The sequence below is a fragment of the Idiotropiscis lumnitzeri genome, chromosome 13 (assembly GCF_059441095.1).
Source record: "Idiotropiscis lumnitzeri isolate Australia: NSW breed Sydney's pygmy pipehorse chromosome 13, RoL_Ilum_1.0, whole genome shotgun sequence".
In the NCBI taxonomy this organism is placed as follows: domain Eukaryota; kingdom Metazoa; phylum Chordata; class Actinopteri; order Syngnathiformes; family Syngnathidae; genus Idiotropiscis; species Idiotropiscis lumnitzeri.
In genome coordinates, this window is record NC_142403.1 from 18,950,029 (window position 1) to 18,967,716 (window position 17,688).

General features: G+C 44.0%; 2 protein-coding genes and 1 long non-coding RNA gene across 3 annotated transcripts; 1 reads left to right on the forward strand and 2 right to left on the reverse strand.

The window, feature by feature from the left end:
- Positions 1-189: 189 nt before the first annotated feature.
- On the reverse strand, positions 190-6,266 carry rad54l (RAD54 like). The gene is made up of 17 exons (XM_088313124.1): positions 5,847-6,266; positions 5,669-5,749; positions 4,747-4,863; positions 4,598-4,658; positions 4,348-4,483; positions 4,165-4,234; positions 3,513-3,801; positions 3,325-3,449; positions 3,102-3,252; positions 2,546-2,672; positions 2,400-2,474; positions 2,186-2,316; positions 1,920-2,030; positions 1,657-1,859; positions 993-1,172; positions 762-925; positions 190-546 (listed from the first exon to the last, which is right to left on the reverse strand). Exons 1-17 carry the CDS (start codon positions 5,847-5,849, stop codon positions 342-344), a joined length of 2,229 nt encoding a protein of 742 aa, XP_088169250.1. The 5' UTR covers positions 5,850-6,266; the 3' UTR covers positions 190-341.
- Positions 6,267-6,348: 82 nt separating this feature from the next.
- On the forward strand, positions 6,349-16,794 carry LOC148324920 (uncharacterized). The gene is made up of 5 exons (XR_015846350.1): positions 6,349-6,391; positions 9,585-9,699; positions 12,985-13,093; positions 13,609-13,759; positions 16,115-16,794. It is a non-coding gene; the product is annotated as an uncharacterized LOC148324920 (long non-coding RNA).
- On the reverse strand, positions 9,512-15,247 carry artn (artemin). The gene is made up of 4 exons (XM_088313670.1): positions 15,217-15,247; positions 13,623-13,684; positions 12,171-12,345; positions 9,512-10,646 (listed from the first exon to the last, which is right to left on the reverse strand). The coding sequence occupies exons 1-4, from the start codon at positions 15,245-15,247 to the stop codon at positions 10,240-10,242; spliced, it is 675 nt and encodes a 224-aa protein (XP_088169796.1). The 3' UTR covers positions 9,512-10,239.
- Positions 16,795-17,688: the final 894 nt, after the last annotated feature.

Here is a 17,688-nt window from a genome sequence, read left to right on the forward strand (position 1 = left end):
AAAGTTTAATTGAAAGACATTTCAGAAAATGGAACCTAACCTTTAATTCCTGAATATAAGCAAATATATTACAAATTATGTATTTTGATAAAATGAGGGCAGATTCATAATCAGCGCAGAAAATTATTCGAAAAGTTGACTTGCATTTCTGATTGAAAAAGAAATGTTGAATTGTGTCATTTGTCTTTCATTCTGATTCCCATGGATGCCCCAAAAACTCAAAAATGAATACTACTGTAGTTTCATTTGATTTGTGTCAACTTGTACAAATGTTTATAATAGATTGTAACAAACACAGACTTTATTTTTTTAGATAAAAAAAACAAAGAAATAAATACATGTCAAACGGCGCCCCTCTGGTCCTCGTGAGAGCGCTGGTGGAAGACGAAGGAGATGGAAGCGGCATCCCAGCAGGCTTTCAACACTTGGTCCCTCAGGCCTTTCTTGTCCCAGCAGTGGTGCCACTGGGAGAGGTCGTTGGTGCAGTCGGACTCGGGCGACGGCGGGCGCGCTTGGATGCCGTTGACGCAGCGCCGACAGCGGAACCTGCGGGGTCACTTCGAGTCACGTTTGTGTTGTTGCTCCGCCCTTATTCGTATTCGCTTCGTTAGCATTACGCTAACAGACATTTGTTATTACACGTTTGGTCTTTCCACATACGGCAATGTAACTTTACAGATAGTGAGAGGAGCAAAGAAAGCGCCGGAAGCGAGCACGCTCGGCTTCTTCTCGTTCTGAAGTGCAGAAACGCAAATTCTTACTTGTCGTGCGTGTCGCTGGCCGTCTCGCTGTTGAGCGCAAAGAGCTCGCGGAGTTCCCCGAGCGAGAAGTGTCGCTCCACGTCCTGCTCCTCGTCCACCACGCAGCTGCTCAGCGCCTTCTTGTGCGCCTGTCTCTGCAGGATCTTCTCCTCGATGGTGCCCGTCTAGGAGTGCGCGAGGGCAGGGTCACGTGTGTGTACGTGAATATACGCGACGGCCGCGCCAACTCACCGAAAGCAGCCGGTAGACGTAGCACGTCTTCTTCTGGCCGTCCCGCCACACCCGCGCCATGGCCTGCTCGTCATTGGCCGGGTTCCAGTCGGGGTCGAACATCACCAGGCGGTTGGCGCCGATCAGGTTCAGGCCGCAGCCGCCTGCCTTGCTGCTCAGCATGAAGATGAACTCTGGGTTCTGAAACAAACGGTTGAATTTGAAACCAAGCCAAAAGCGGAGATTTTGCTGGCAACCAGTTCAGTGTGGTCAAGGCCTTCTCTGCTGGCCTAATATAATCAAGAAATCATGATCATATTCTTCACATTGATGTCATATTATATCCTGGTGTTGTATTTTTAGTGAGTGTTTTTATCCAATCAGAATTCAGCAAGATTGTGTTGCCAGGCAGATTTCACAATACCAGTAGCGCGCACTATTCTTTCCGAGGCCTTCAGATACAATCGTGCGGGCGTCTGTTCTGTGTCTCAAGGTGAATTTTACTGTTGATAGACAGTTGCCATAGCCAATCAGATCACGAGTTGATCGACGCATGTCATTTGTGCTTTACAGTGCTCTCTGCAGCCGTCGTGCGGCCTCTATTCACAATAATGGCAAAAAGTGTTCCAAATGCGCATTCCTATCCCTTCTTAAAAACCTGCGTGGACTTCCGCCAGCGACTTACGTCCGGACTGTTGAATCTCTCCACAATCTTGGCCCTCTTCTTGATGGACATGGTGCCGTCCAGGCGTACGTAAGGATACCGTCTGGCGTGGCACAGCTTCTCAAAGATGTCCAGCGTTTGCGTGTAGTTGGAGACCAGCACCACCTTGTCGCCGGTGCTGCTCCTCGTCATGGCCAGGATCAAGTCCAGGACCAACATTTTGCCTGGAAGAAAGGAAGCGCCTCGCATCACCCGTCGTGACGTTTGCGCCGGCGTCTTCTTACCTGACAGTTGCGGCTCCACACTTTTAACGGAGTAGCCGGCGGGGAAAAGATCCAAAGCGCCTTGGAAACCTTCCTCGCCTCGCACACACTTGTCATGGATGAGAGCCGGGTCTGACACGCGACAAGAAGGAAAAGCCACATTTGAACGTCTCGCACCCAAATACGCTGTCGCTTTGAGGTCAGAGTTCAATTTGTTCTCGGGCCACGCTCGGAACTCAAAGCAGTCGTCATGTGTTCTTTCAAAAGGAGTGCCGACGAAATCTCACGATTGCACAATTTCTTGAGCGAGGTGATGGACGACAGGGAGGAGACGCTGATCTTGCCCGCCTGCAGCGCCTCCAGCGGCTTGGCCTGCGTCAGGAAGCGCTTGTAGAGCTCCGTCTGCAGCGGCGTCAGCCTGTCGGCAGACGGCGCGTTTGTGGCGTGAGCGAGACGAATCCGGGTCAAGTTGAGTAAAATCGTGGAGAAAATTGCTCTTACTTGCAGCAGAGCACCTGCTCGATCTTCACAGGAAGATATTTGGACAGGATGTCGGACGTTCGCCTGATTAAACACCTGAAGACACGCGGTGGATAAGTCCACTTTCACCCCGAAGCGGAGTTGCAGAAAAAAAAAGAAAAAAGGACCTGTTGACGATGCCGATGAGCTCCTTGAGTTTGTCCTCTCCTGCCTGTCGTTCTTTATCACTGGCGTCGGCGTCGCGACCCTTCAGGATGGGCAGCTCGAATCGCTTCTTGAACTCTTGAGCAGTACCTGACGTGACGGCAGCGACAAAATTCAGAAAGCACACGTTGGATAATATGTTGGGCTTCAAAAGCTTGCCAAAGTAGCACTTTTTCGCCTTCCGTTAACGGCACTTGGATCGAATGACGAATTCAACATCCAACAAAATCAAGAAAAAAATGATCATATTCTTCACATTGATGTCATATTATAACCATGTGTTGAAATTTTAGGTGAGAGTTTGTATCCAATCAGAATTCTGATAACTCGTGTTGCCAGGCAGATTTCATAATACGCATTACTCATCCGAGGCCTTCAAATACACTTGCGCGGCCATTTTCAAGACGGACCTTTCAAGAGAAGCGAGGTCGTCCAATTACGAAGGATATTTATTCAAGGTGGACTAAGTAGGACTTCACTGAAGGCCTACGTGCGAAATGCACGGCCCGCCACCGTTACCGAGAATGCCGGCGTTGACAAAGTGCACCAGGCTGAAGTACTCCAGCAGGTCGTTTTGGATGGGCGTTCCCGATATCAGCACCCTCCTCTGGGCACGCATGGCGTTCAGGGCCTGGTACGTCTGGTTGTCCGAGTTCTTGAGCCGATGGCCCTGCGTGCAAAAGTCACTGTGTCATGTTGCGCCACAAACGCGGGTGTCAATAATCCCGCGGCGTACAAACACCTCATCGCAGATGATGAGGCCCACTTGGCCTTTGTGCAAAACCTCCGCGTGCAGCCGGAACGTCTCGTAGGAGATGATGAGGATTGGCGTTGGCACGCGCAGCCCACGCTGGGAGATGAAGTTCACTAGGAAACGAGACGGACGTGGAGTCATAGATATTTCAAATGACAGAATGGCAAACAATTTACCAAGTTGCCGGTCGATGTCGTCCTTGGAGCCTCCGTCGATGGCCACGGGCGTGACGCGCGCTCCCAGCCACTTGGCCACCTCGTTGTACCAGTTGCGCACCAGACTGGAGGGCGACACCACGATGGCCTTGTCGATCTCGGGCTTGGCGTCGGCGCTCTGGCGCAGCAGCGTCCACACCAGCGCGATGCACTGCAAGGTCTTGCCCAGGCCCATCTCGTCGGCCATGATGCAGCCGAACAAGCCGGGGATGCGGCGCCCCGTCACGCATTCCCACAGGAACTTGACGCCCTACAATTCACATGCGGACGTTAGTGTACCGGGACCGCGGATATTAAACTCATTCACGACCAGCCAAGTAAAAAAAAAAAAAAAAAATAGATAAATAAATAAAGGATCTTTGACGTCTTTAGTCGTCATTGGCAGTCAGTGGGTTAATTAGCCCTTCCCCCCAAAAAAAAATCATTTATTCACTCTCTCGCTTTACATATATATTAATCAGCGAATTCAATTTTTATTGGATTTTTTTTCCAGACAAATCAGCCTCAAAAAAAAAAAAAAACAACACTGTCCCTCACTTATAATTTCAGCCTCGTAAAACTAGTTTAAGATAAAAAAAAAAATTATCCTTTAATGGCCTTAAACCAAGTTTACCTCTCTCTGGTGAGGCCTGAGCACCTTCCCCAAGACGGGATCCACAACCACGTGGACGGGAATTTTGTCCCTGCACAAGACATAAAGCAAAAAAAAAAAGTGACAATTTGACAACAAAAGGAAGCCATTAAATAAACGGAACGTGGATTGATGTTTGCAGTCTAAACGTCAGAGCGCTCCTACTTGTCTGTTTTGAGCTGCTCGTGGGCGCTCAGCATCTCGGGCTCAAACAGAACCAGGGCATCCACGGCAAACGGGTCGTGAAGAGCCCGCCTCACTCCGGCTCGCCTTAGGCCCAGCGTTCGGATGCCCAGTGGACCTGTTTGGAGGGGGGGGGGCGGGGGGTTCAGGTCAGGTGATTGCATAACATTCCACTTCAAAAACAATTTATTTTATCTTGAGCACCGCAAAGTTGTGGTGGTCAAAACCTCACCCGTGTAATTCGGGATGGGGACTTTAAACGGCTTGGAGAGGATCCGACGAATAAATTCCTCCTGCGGGTCCAAGAGTTCCATCAGGTGACGAGACAATTTTCTGCAAAAGCGCCGCTCAAGTCAAAGCCAGGCCTTCACTTGCACTCACATGTTTGTTGCTGTCATCGCACACGGGACGAACGTTGAGCTGCGTGAGCGGCCTTCTGAACGGGGACACGGGACTTGGTCGAATCTCGACTTGGTTCCCTTTCGCTCGTTTTTTCCCCTGTGAACAGCAACATGGCACACGGGTTAATCACAACTGTCACTCAGCGATGACACGCCAACATTATCCAACAAAACAACACATGTCAGTAACAAGGCAGAATTGGTGAGATGATACCTATCGCAGAAAATTTGGTAAAGTTTGCTACGTGATTTTAATGTGATAAGCAGCGCCCTCTGGTGGATCAATATAAAATTAAATATTGCTGAGCGGCATCTTGATGCTGAAGAACTATGCTGAAGTGAGTTGAGGAGCTTCATTTAGAGAAACAGTGCTTTGTCGCCATCTTGTGTCAATTCTATGTGAATAGAAGAATTTGCAAGGATTGCATTCATTTACATTAAGTTGGATGTGGGACAAAAATGTATGCATTTTCAAAGCTTTTCTTTATGGGGGACTTTTTTGTTGCGAGGAACAAATGAGTTGATTACTAATGATTAAACTGTTAGGCTAATTTACGGTGCAAAAGAAAAAAAAAGAAAACTGAAAGCCGCTACGAACCAAAGCGATGTCAGAATCATTATCAGTTAAGGCTTTTCCATTTTTTTGCATCCTCATTTTGAAATAATATCTTTGAATGAAGCGATGCAAATTCATATAGAATTCATCAGTTAATCACAAAAAAATAGAAGGGACGCTACTTTTAAAATAATCGTTATCCGTTTCCAAAGATTGATGGACGTGAAATAAAAATGACTGCATTTTCATAGCTTTTTAAATTGACATTTGTTTTGTTTTTACTATTTTTGGTCTCAATGAATAAATGTGTCAGATGGTTTTAATTATTGTTTTTCGTCCCACTGACCGCCGCACACGTCCACTCTTCGTCGTCCTCATCGTAGGCTTGCTTCCGCTTGGCGACCTGACTGGGAGCCAAACTCCTTCTCTGAGTTGCGACAAGACAAATCCACAAAAGTAAATATGTCAATTTACTGGAGACTTTTAAATGTCCTGCATTTCATGTTCTCTATTTGACAGCTTACCATGTTCGTTCTCTTGTCGCCGCTTCTCGGCTCTAAATTAGCCCACTAGCATCCTTGCCGGCGCGCCGATGAGCCACAAATGAATTTAAGCATATACGATAAATGTTTGACTCCCAGAATTAACGTGTTTTTTTACTTTGAAAATAATTTCAGACTTGTGCAGACATTAACGGACAACTACAGAAAACAACGACAATGTTGAGTGAGGCGCTGCGCTCTCAAACTGCGCGCTAAACAACTACGGAAACGGCGAAGGGGAAAAACACTTTGTTTGCTTAGAATGTCACGAATTAAAATAATAACACCAATCAAGATTTGGCAACTGACATCCCTGTTAGACTTTTGGTGCGGACAAAGGAACCGGCGGATCACTTTCTCTCTTAACCAAACGCATTTAGTTTGCGTTGTGGTGAATGGTTCGGCCCGTACACCCCTTTTCCGAAATCAAAATGGCACATCCGGGATCTGACATATGCAACGAACCAGGAAGTAGGAACAAACAATGACGTTCATGGCGTCTTTCTTATATTCCTTTCACTGTCATGGTAAATGAGTTTATATTCTCAAATATACATATTATTTTTACTTGTTAAATATATTGTATTGCACTTTAGTTCAAATTGTTTTTTAACAGAAACTTACTTTTTATGATTGTCCACTAGATGTCGGCATTGTCTATTATTGAAGTAGTTTACGTAGACTTTCAGTTATTGAATCTTTTAAATTTCCCAGCGAATAATTCCAAAGGAAGAAACATCTAGAGAAAGGGTCGCCAACCTTTTTTATAGTGAGAGTTACACACAACGTTTCATCCTTCGTAAGCATCTCGAGAACAACCCGCGGGTAACTCAAGTGGTCCTTTGGGTCAACCAGGTGGTTGTTGTACAAACTTCTATTTCAGGTAAAATTTAAATGTCTGACAAGAAATTAAAAAAAAAACATCACTAGAACACTTTTAAAATACTTTACTGTGTTACAAAATGTGTACAAAAGTTACAAAAATAGTGATTAGAATGCATTATAGAATATGATCGAATACATTGTCCCGTTTCCAAAACAATTTCCTCTGCAATAAAATCATTACTTAGATGAATTAGTTGACAAAAAACAATGACCTCCATTTCCGGGTTGTTTTATTATTCCCTTAAATGTGTTATTGCATTGACGTTCCACTTACAGTCGATAAAGTATAACACACACGATGGAGATTCATGAAGACAACTTCTTCACAATCCCAAAAAAAAATAAAGTTTGTGACGCATTTCAGAACTGAGAAATAAGTGTGGTGGAAAGCTAAATACTGTTTATATGACTCATAAATATCCCTTATGTCACGTTCAATGCAAATGATGAATAAATAAAATAATTAAAATAATTTAAAAAATAAATATGTTTTATGTACAGCAAAAGTCAAGGTGATGCATCGCATCTGACAGCAGCTTTCTCCACTTTTTTCATTTTTAAGACATGATGAAAGTGTTAAGGCTAATTCTTTTCACCCAATACATTTGACATACATGCAGTCGTCAAACTCTACATTCTGACAAACTGCTGACGAAGAACTAAATAATTGGGGCTTTCAAGAATGCTATTTTTGCTCCATATCAAAAGATTTCCACGAGGAAAATGCAAATAAAACGTGTCAGAGGTTCAATGGGGTTGTACGAGTGTTGGGAGAGAAATGCTGTGAACTGAAAATGACTTCAAACAATGTGAAACCTGATCAAACAATCTTCCTGAGGCTTGTTCTCCTTGCATGTCTTAAAGACACAGTACATGAAAAGTTGGAACTTGACTTGTGAGCAAAAATGAGGTTCTGTCAGTGTTTTATTTTTTTTAAATGATAATCTGCAGTTTATGTGAACGGTACTAAGGCACTTTCCTAAAAAGAAAAAAATTAAGAGTTTGTACAGCACATATCAATGAGGCCATTGTTGATTTTTTTTTTTTAAAGCATAACTGTTGAAACTGTCGTTATTTAACTTTTCTGAAAAGAAAAGATTCTTAGCTCTGGTATACATTGTTAAGGCATTCGTAGCATATTTATGTAACTAATTTATATCACTTTATAACATAATTATTCAGGCTGATCAAACTGTTACTATTGCACTTGTCTGCATCGTTTAGAAAAAACTCACACTTTCCTGCAAAGAAAGATTTTAACCTGCTTTATAGATTATAAATGCTAGTGATGTTCTCCGAGCATAATTCAGACTGTTGAAACTGTTACTGTCGCACTGGTTTGGATTTATTTATTTCCAAAAAAGAAGACAACCTTTTGTTGCAAATTAAAAAAAAAAAAAAAGAAAATATTTAATCATTTAAGGCTATCGATTTTTTTTCAACAACATAATCATCAAACCGTTTCTACTTCACTTGTCTGCATCGTTCATTTCCTAAAAAGAAGACAGACTATTGACCTTTGACTTTCCTAAAAATTAAAGGTAATACATAAAAAAAAGAAACTATTAATTGTTGCACATTCCTTAAAAAAAACAGAGGATGTTATTTCGCGATTCAGTATTTAACCCGTCAAGCTTATTAACACCGAGGTCCGAACTCAACTCAATTTTGTTGTTTTGTTGGGGCCACTTTGAAAATCGCGCGTCTTCTCGCGTGATTTCCGGATTTGCGAGCGTCGTACAGCGAACGGCGGCGACGTCGGCATGCTTTGTTTGCGAAGACGAAGCTTGTTAAATGGTGTCGCGTCTCAGCCTATCTAAAATTAAACGGCGTGTTGAAAAGCCGTCACTTTGAAGAACGCTTGGCTTACGTCTATATTTGTCCTGGCATCCCACAACACCGTGTCGGCGTGTAAACAGAACTACTGAGGTGTGTGCGTGTGCGTGTATGTGTGTGTACACGTCAGTGGCATGTTTTCTTTCGACCTTGGCGGCAACATTTTATCGCCGTCGGGAAAAGCAAAAAATGTTTTGTGGTCTTGAACATATGTTCAAACCACTTGCAACATTGTCGCTCTGGTTGAAGTCCTGAATACGTTAAGAAAATGCTAATTTAATTTTTTTTTTTTCTGACGTCAGCAGACTCAGGTCAATTAATGGAGACCAGAGTTCAAAGCAAAGATGGCGAAGCAGCATTTTGCTGTTGTACTGCATTCAAATGGAATAAGCGGCCAACAGAATTTATGCCCGCCCCACATCGGTTAAAGACTATGCTATGATTAAGTCTTTTTTTTTTTAAAGCATTTCTATTATATTTTTTCCAAAACCTAAACCTTGCTATACCTTTTTTTGTTTTTTTTTCAATTTTGGTCAGGCAAAATATGCTCTACACGGCCAATTTTTGGGACACTACCTTCACAGCTAAAAAAAAAAACCTGCCATTCTGTTTAGGTGTCGTTCATACGGAACATAACAAAGATAAAAAAAAATATGACGTCTTTCATGCAGACATGCATGTCCGGCATTTTTCCGTTTGTGGCTGTGGAAGCCTCGGAACGGGGATCTTGCAACAATTGGCTCCAAGCTAGAAAACCGCTGTTCCGTTTTCTTGCTGTTCACGCGGAACAAAAGTACAGAACACAGCCAGCGCGGTATACACCCAACGGTGTGAAAAAGAGCTAAAGATGGAAAAGCTGTCTGCCTGGAAATCCCGTACGTCCGATATTTGTTATCAAAAGCGTTTTCTCTCACTGCCATTGACGAGTATACTCATATACATTATATACGTTATATACTACACATTATATATCTTCTATACATTTGCGTTTTTCAACAGGAGTGTCTGAAGCTGCTCCACTGTGAATTTCAAGCTTGGAAACAACGTCATTGACACACAAGCGCCAGTAGATGTCAGCGATGCACCACTTCCGATCGGACATCAGCCCAAATTTGTGAGTACACTTGACGGTATGAGGAGAAAAATCATGGCGCTACTCGCCCGCAGGCTGGAAGTCGGAAATGTTTAGGTCTTTGATCTCTTCTTTCATTTGGTAGATTGTGTGTATGTCATCGTAGAACATCGTCCACGCATCTTGAAAAATCTGTCAAAATGCTTTCAAATGGTTGGCAATGTGCGATTGGCTGCTCTGGTCCATTTAGGTTAAGACGCATCGAGCAGTGTTGTCAAATAAGCAAATTACCAGTTGGCAATCGTGTGGTGTATTAGCTCCAGTTCGCACAAGTCCCTGGACCACTTCGAAGTAGCCCCTCCCCCTCTCTCCCCTTAGCGGGGTCTTCTTTTGAGCCAAACTAAATGAAGATCTTCCATAAAAGTTTCGACTTCCAAGTGAAGCCTCTCTTGGGGGCATCTCGGCGCTGGTTCCCCCCACCTGAAGGTTCCCGGTTGGATCCCCAGCTCGTCCTCGTTGAGCGAGCCTCTAAGGCACCGGCGGGTCCTCACCGCGACATCGCGACATCGTCGACGCCATCGCTCAGCCCACGCAGCTGCAGTCGGCCGCCGAGAGCCACCGGATGGTCTGCCACATGGCGCGGGCGTCCATGAAGGACACGGCCTCGTAGCGAGTGGGCCTGCAGCACGGCCGGCCGCTGACCTTGCTGCCCGAAACGCCGCCCCGTGCCACCAGGGCCCTCAGCGCCAGGTCGTAGTTCCTGCGAGCGGCGCGGCACGAGCCCACGCAGTACTTGAACAGGACAATCTCGTCCGAGTCGTAGCCCAGGCCCAGCTCACGGACGCGCATCTGACGCTTCTCGACGCGGCACGACGCGCCGCCCTTGGGCGTCTTCGGCTTCCTCCGAGATGTCGGCGGTTTGCCGTCGCGAGGGGAGCGACGCCACCGGCTCTGGGCGGCATCTACGTCCTGGAGCCGCGTCCATGCATCTATAGAAGTATACCGTATATAAGTCAGTTAATTTGCATATAAATATTTTTTTTTATAATTTTTTTCGATCTATACATATCCTGTACATAAGTTTGTGGTTGTCTTGGCCTCGCTTTCTCACTTTCTCTAGGCGTGTGCTTGTCAGTTCATGCCTCCATGTTTACGGCGGGAACACTCATACTGTAATCAGCGGCAGGCACACATTTGTTCCCCACGGGAACGAGTCTTCCCCTCTTGATCGAGCAGCCACGTTGAGACACGCACACACTCGCGCGCGTCGTGTCATAATTACACAGAAATATTTTCATGTTACACGTCACGCTCGGCGAACGATGACTGTATAACCGCAAACAATATTCGTTGTTGAAAATCATTTTCTGTGCTCGCCAATCGCGTTGATGGATTTTTGTAGAATAAGGCGGTGCCCCCCATGGCCACCGGGGGGCAGTATAACACCGACATACGCATTTACAGAACATCAAGAGCGCTCTCGTGTATGCCGAAATAATGTGGCACATGACAGTGGCACGTCCCATATTTACGGTTTGATATTCACAGATTCGCCTCTTGAATTTTTTTTTTTTTTTAAGGGAACGTATTCCCTGTTATTCACTGAAACACCTGCTTATAAAAGACGAATCATGGCAATTAAGATTTTTATCGCTATTCACCATCGGGCTGAGTCCTTTTCCCCCGTGAAGGGTGTTGCTGCACCGTTTTTGTTCAAATCTCCATTGAGGAATGGTTTCAACACCACCACGTCGAATTTGTTAACCTGTCGATGGGATTTGGGATTATCTGTTAGCATTAGCCCAAAGCTAGCTGACTTAAAGGCGCAGCTATGAGGTTGTTCTAAATATATGACGTGTAACTCTTTGTTTTGTTTCTTGCGATTTGAGTTGAGTTCTCTGTCACCATACGGCACTCACATCTCAAAGTCTTACTCTCAAGTCAAAGCAAAAAAAAATAATCGGGAAATATCGGGTCACTCGTATCTCAAGGCACCACTATAAGTGCGTATTTGTTTTTTATTTTTTGGCAGTGTATCCTTATTGATAAAAAGATGAGCATGTGATTATTCAAAAAATTCGGGAGGGGTTAAAAAAGTCAAAGCAATTTTTCAATGAAATTCTGGACTTCAATTTTACGAAGATTTTCTCTATTCATAGGCAGGCCCAGTTCAAATAGCCGCGGTCCACGTTACTTATCATGGCTACTCGGATGATGGAGTGTTCGCGTGGACGGGCTTTTTCGAAGGATCTTCCGCCGTCGGATGGCTTATTTTTACCCAGGCTCCGATGACCGAGCTCGGCCTTGAGAAGGTCCAGATACTGTAACGGGACTATATTAAGAAGCTCCCGTGTGCCAGCGCATTGTCGCAGTTAGCTTAGCATCAGCGTTGGATGAATGGGTGAAAAAAGCGTGAAGTCATTGCGACCCGTGGAAAGTTATAAATCAGCCCCCAACGGCCGTTTTGAAATCGAGGGAACGCTATCGGAATGCCTCGAGAAGCAATGGCCTACCGAAGGATTCGGGCCACAGGGGGGCGACGTGGTCTTGGGTCTCCGGTGCTGGAGGTCTCCAAGAGGGCCGCCCGAGGACACGCCGGTGCGGGTCCAGCTGGTTCTCCGGGCCGTCCTTGTCGGACAACACGTCCTCCGCCAGGGCGAGCAACGCCGCCATCAGCCACAGCATCACCTGACACAAACAAAATGGATGCCCATGAAACGGTGACACCGGGCAAACAAGATCCCTTTTTTTATGTTTGAAGGTTATCTGGAGCGCAAATATTACTGAGTTTGATTTCAAACTGTCCAATATGGCTGAGTGCATTTTTGAAGGGATTAATTGCATTTCCATTCATTTCAAGGGGGAAAAATGATTTAGGATACAAACGCGCTCACTGAACGGTACATTGAACATTATTATATACATAAAATAATTTTTAAAAAACTACATTTTTTCATATGTGTGTTTGAAATTTGAGAGTGATACTAGGGTACAAATTTCTGCACTTATACACAGTTTTTTTTCATGAATGTTTGCAGCGTTTAAAAAAACTATTTTTAATCTTTACATGAATGCTTAAACATCGGGAAGGTCACAATTTGCTAATGAATGTAATAGGAGGGCTCATTAAAAATAAAATACGTTCAAATTAAAATGGTCAAGCTGATAAAACAGTTTCACATTTTTCATGCGCACTTCATCATCTCTGGCCCATCTGTCAAAAAAAAATTGCTGATCCTTCTGAGTTTTGCTTTTTCTTTTTCTGTTTGCCTTTTATGTGATGACATCACCAAAGTTAGCTGTGTGTTGTGTTTCTCTTCGTTTTAGGATGGCAGACTGTACATGTCCACTCAATTGTCACCGGACTCGTGGTCGCTGGCGCTGAATATTTTACGACGGCTATTGAAGCGAGAGCCTGTGCGGCCGCATCGCCGTGGTGACGATGCTCCATGCTCTTCTCCTGCGAAATGTGAAATAATCCACTCAAGTTTTCAATTCTTATTGATGATGACAGTCATTAACTTTTTCAAAGATGTGGCCATGTGGCCGCTAATTTAGGATTCTATTTTTTTTTAAACTTCCTAAAAAAATTCCTTTATGAACATATCTTTGTTTTTGTAAAATGCAACTTTATTTTAATAACGCTCCAACTTTTTTTCTTCTAAAGAAATTATTTAATCTTACCCTGTGGAGTTAGTGAGTTAGTAGAGTTATTTTCATCAAATTCAATCAATTAAATAAAATTTTTGGAACAATTTCTTGTAAAACTTCAACACTTGTCTCATCGCGTTTGAAAACATTTTGACATTAATCAAATTGATTTTAGTCGCATTACAACTTTTTTCTTGTAAATAGCACCCTTATTATAATTTTTTATTTTTTATTTTATTTTCATAATTTTTTTCCCCCCAACATGAACGCAAGTTAATGGCGCTGTTTCTATTCTGCCAGGTCGTATTGCTGACCTTCCACTTCCTGGGCCGGTGCCGACTCCGTGAGGCCTTGTGCCTCCACCAACGTTTTCCATCTGAAAGACAAAAATAACGACAAGCATAACGAGAGCGGCACCAAAGCCGGCGGCATTCCGAAACGCCGCCATTGGGTGAGTGCCGTCACCACGCCGCTTGTCTCGATCTCAAATCATCCTGACTCATTCAAATGAATGGAAATGACGTGATTTCGTTCCAGACTCTCGAAAAACTTTTTTTTTTGGGGGGGGAAATCGCTGAGCTTATCATTCAAATCACATGTGTTGGAGGAGGGAAACATCTAAAACAGGCAGGGAAGCGGGCCTCGAGGACCGGCATTTGAGACCCTTCTTTACATGGTCGGGTGTTCGCGTCCTATCGAAGAACACAATAAGACATTGTAAGCTCTAATGAGTGCCAATTAATCAATTTTGCGCAACTCAAAGCAAAATAATTAACTTGATATATTTTTAAACGGGATTGAAATGATGAGTTTGACTAGTGAGGAAATTGGTGGTCAGGTTTGGTTTGAGTGTTTCTAAATCAATCTATTAGTTGTTGATTGGTTGAAGTTTCATCATAAACCAATGTCATTTCATTTCATTTTGAATATTCTGTTAAAGAAAACATAAAACCGGCATTTGAGGCCAGCAGGTTCGAAGGACTTTAATCCAATGCATGTGGCATAATATTTGATGTTAACCTTTTTTGAATGGCTACGTTTTGTTCAATTTTTTTTTTTAAAGATCAGTGATGAACATTTTCTGTGCCTCTCTTCAATATTCACTTTCAAGTGCAAAAAGGAGAACAGCAGGTCATTTTGTTTTATTAGTTGCAAAATTCAGTGTGACAACTGACCTGTATTTTTGTTTGCTCATCATTCAGCACTTACACAAAATATGAAAATGACACAAATACGTAAAATATTGGGACTTTAGTCTTTCATCTGGTACACATTTTGTTTATATGTGATACATTGATTCCAAGAAATATGTCCGATTGTCAAAAGTGCCAATTTCCATTTTTTTACTTTTCAGGCACACGTCCATAAATTTTCATTTAATCTATTGAATTGTTTGTTTTTTCACATTAAATACAAACTATATTTCACCTTCAAGTGAGAATACATTTTGATTATTTGTTTAAGAGCCTTTCTTTGGTGCAAAGTATTTTTTTTTTAATTTTGTGGGGTGTAAAAAGATTGCGAAGCACTCATATAATTGTCTGAAATCATGTTAGAGAGAAACACAGTGCACGGAATGTTGTTCATAATTATTTCAGGTATCAAAATGTCATTATTATTATTAATGTGTTCACATTTTAAACCGCGAGCGGCCACTTTATTAGGTACACGTGCGGAAAAAAAGTTGTACTTCTTTCCTCCTCAATCAAATAGTAACATTTTACTTTAGAATTCAACAAAACACGTTTGACCATTTTAATTTGACACTCAAGGAACCCCACGCGACCCATTTAGGGTCCCACGCGCACCCCCGTGACGAAAACGTCGCAGAGCGTCAAGAATGTTTACCGAAGCATGAGATGACGTCACAGGACATCTTTCATGGTGACGGCGTGATCGGCGTCTTACCTGTCCGCACCTTCCCGCTCCCGAAGATCATGGACGCTGCTCCAAATACACGCGCGCGTGCGGGCGGGCGGGTGCGCGCGCTCCGGCGAGGCTTCGCTGCGCACGTCGTGCTGCCCGCGTGCGCGCGCACTCACTTGTCAATGGCGTGGCCGCGCAGAGACACTCGTGCTCGTCCTCGCAAATGCGCGTGTGAAGACCAAAAAGTTTGTCGCTCGCACGCATGCGTTGTTTGGTGAAACGCGACAGAACTTTCTTTTTTTTCAGTCTTACTTTTTTTCTCAGAACGTTGCATAATTTTTCAAACGCAACTTTAATTTTATAACATTCTGACAACTCTCTCTACGTTTGTTTTGCTTCATAAAATGCAAAGTTTGGGAACAGAGCAAAACAGTCTCAAGTAGGTGGTTTTGTTCAGATGGTAACCATGGCAACAAAATTGACAACAGCTCATTTGTCTTCATGTCGCATGTCCTCCATCAAGTCTGGGAAAAAAAAAATCACGTGCTCATCTTTTATCAAGATGGACTCCAAAGTCGTGCAGAATCGTTTCAAGTCTCCTGATTGCTGCTCAAAGCCTCAAAGCCTCAAAGCTTCGGCAGCTTCCTTGTATGGGCCGAGTCAGCCGGAGCGTGACGACCGACGGGGCACGGAAAGAATCTTTTTTCCCGCCCGGGAAAAAAAGTGCACTCAGAGGACACCTAATTAGTTGCAAAGTCCTCTAGGTCAGGCGTCGCCGACCACCGGGTACCGGCCGGCAGGACATTTGTGTTCCATTTATCATCATATATTCTCTATCCTCTGCAAAGAAAAACGAATCTTAGTGACTTAAAGGAGCTGAGACCATGTTGATGAACATTATAGCTGTATGAATGTTTTATACTGCCCCCTGGTGTCCAAGGCAGGCACAGTGGAAGGAGACATGTGTGGGCCGCACCCTGACAGGTCGCCTCATTTTCATCCCGGCCGGCCCACCAAGGACGACTGCAGACCACCCCAGCGGCGCGTTGACACTACGCTGACCCCCGAATGGAAGTCCAACAGGAGGCCCAATCCTGCAGGTGGAACAACTAACGCACCATCTGGAGGCACTCCACTTTTATGGACGCAGGTCAAATTTTGACCCCCATGAACGCTCGCAACTTGTGAAATTTCACCTCGTCCATCTTGCAAACCAAAATGGCCGACCTGCACTTTTCAATACGGAGGTTCTTGACTAATTAGATTTGCAAGAACCTTCTCAATTTCACACTTTTTTTGGCTTATGTATCGGTGACTGGAATCGGCAGCCTCCACCAGTACCCGATACCTTCAAATAAGTCCGGTATCAGCCAGATATGACACCTGGTATTGGCGCTCGGTCATCCCTTGCATCCGGGATGACTGAACGAACGCACGCCTCGGCGATGGAGGCCCGATGAAAGCGGAGCCGAGGCCAGCTCCTTCGGTCCCCAGACCACCAAAGCTGAAGCTGAAGCCTCCATTGTGTTTGTGCGCGCCAGTCTTGACAACAGCGGCCGGGTCAAGGGGCTTCTTTTAATAGAGGACACCTGCTCTGCTGCTTTGGACTTTTTTGCAGAACTTTCTATGCGCCTGTTGTTCTCGGCGACGCAACATTCCTGACGTGCGTCACCTGTGACTCCATCTTTGGATGACTGACATTATTGGAATGACATTCAGTTGACTAAAAAAGGAATCCCAATGGCAACTGGTTTTTTTTCTTCGTGATGAGACTTGTAGTGCCCTCTACTGGCATGCGACTGACAACCAGCAAAAAATGAAGTAAAATAAAGTACAACTGAAAACATTCGATGATGTGAAGACAATAAAGTTTTAGAAAACATTTGTGCCCTGATAATAATAAAAGTTGCATTTATTTGGATTTTTAATACGAGAACAAACTTGGAATTTTACAGAATTACATTTTTTGTTAAAAAAAAAGAAAATGATTTTTTAATGGTCAAGCGGTGAGTGTGCGTGAGGCTAAGACGAGCGTGATGACGTCACTCGGTGAGTCACGTCTCGGGAATGTTCGCATCGAGAACGCGCCGAGCAGAAGGAGTTTCCCGGGAGATGTGCGTTGATTAAAAAAAACATTACGATGAGAGACGAACAAGAAAAAAATAGGGTCTCCGTGTGCGTGTGTCTGCTGTATCAATTATAATTCATCATCATGGCAAGCTTTCTGTGGAATGTTGACGACTCGCTACTTGAAGCAACACGCTCGCTAACGTCGCTACGGGCGACGACGTGCGAAGCTGCAATAATGTCACGCGTCTTGATGCCATCAGAAAACGTTTTGGATAAGAGCGGCAACGATTAATCAACAACTATTCGATTAGCAAATTAGCCAACATTATTTTGATAAGCGAATGATGTTTAAAAATTGTCCAAATCTGCAGAATTTCAGTCTCTCGAGAATACATTTCTGTAGTCCTCCATGAAAGAAGACTGCTTAGATTTGTGTTTTTAAAG

Coding starts and splice junctions, on each gene's coding strand:
- rad54l (XM_088313124.1), bottom strand. Junction 2,475..2,545: donor CTCATCGGCATCGTCAACAG/GTCCTTTTTTCT, acceptor GCGTGTCTTCAG/GTGTTTAATCAGGCGAACGT. Junction 547..761: donor GCCAGCGACACGCACGACAA/GTAAGAATTTGC, acceptor GTGACCCCGCAG/GTTCCGCTGTCGGCGCTGCG.
- artn (XM_088313670.1), bottom strand. CDS start 15,247: ATGATCTTCGGGAGCGGGAAGGTGCGGACAG. Junction 13,685..15,216: donor GAGCGGGAAGGTGCGGACAG/GTAAGACGCCGA, acceptor TTTGTCTTTCAG/ATGGAAAACGTTGGTGGAGG. Junction 10,647..12,170: donor CCTGTGGCCCGAATCCTTCG/GTAGGCCATTGC, acceptor ATACTTCTATAG/ATGCATGGACGCGGCTCCAG.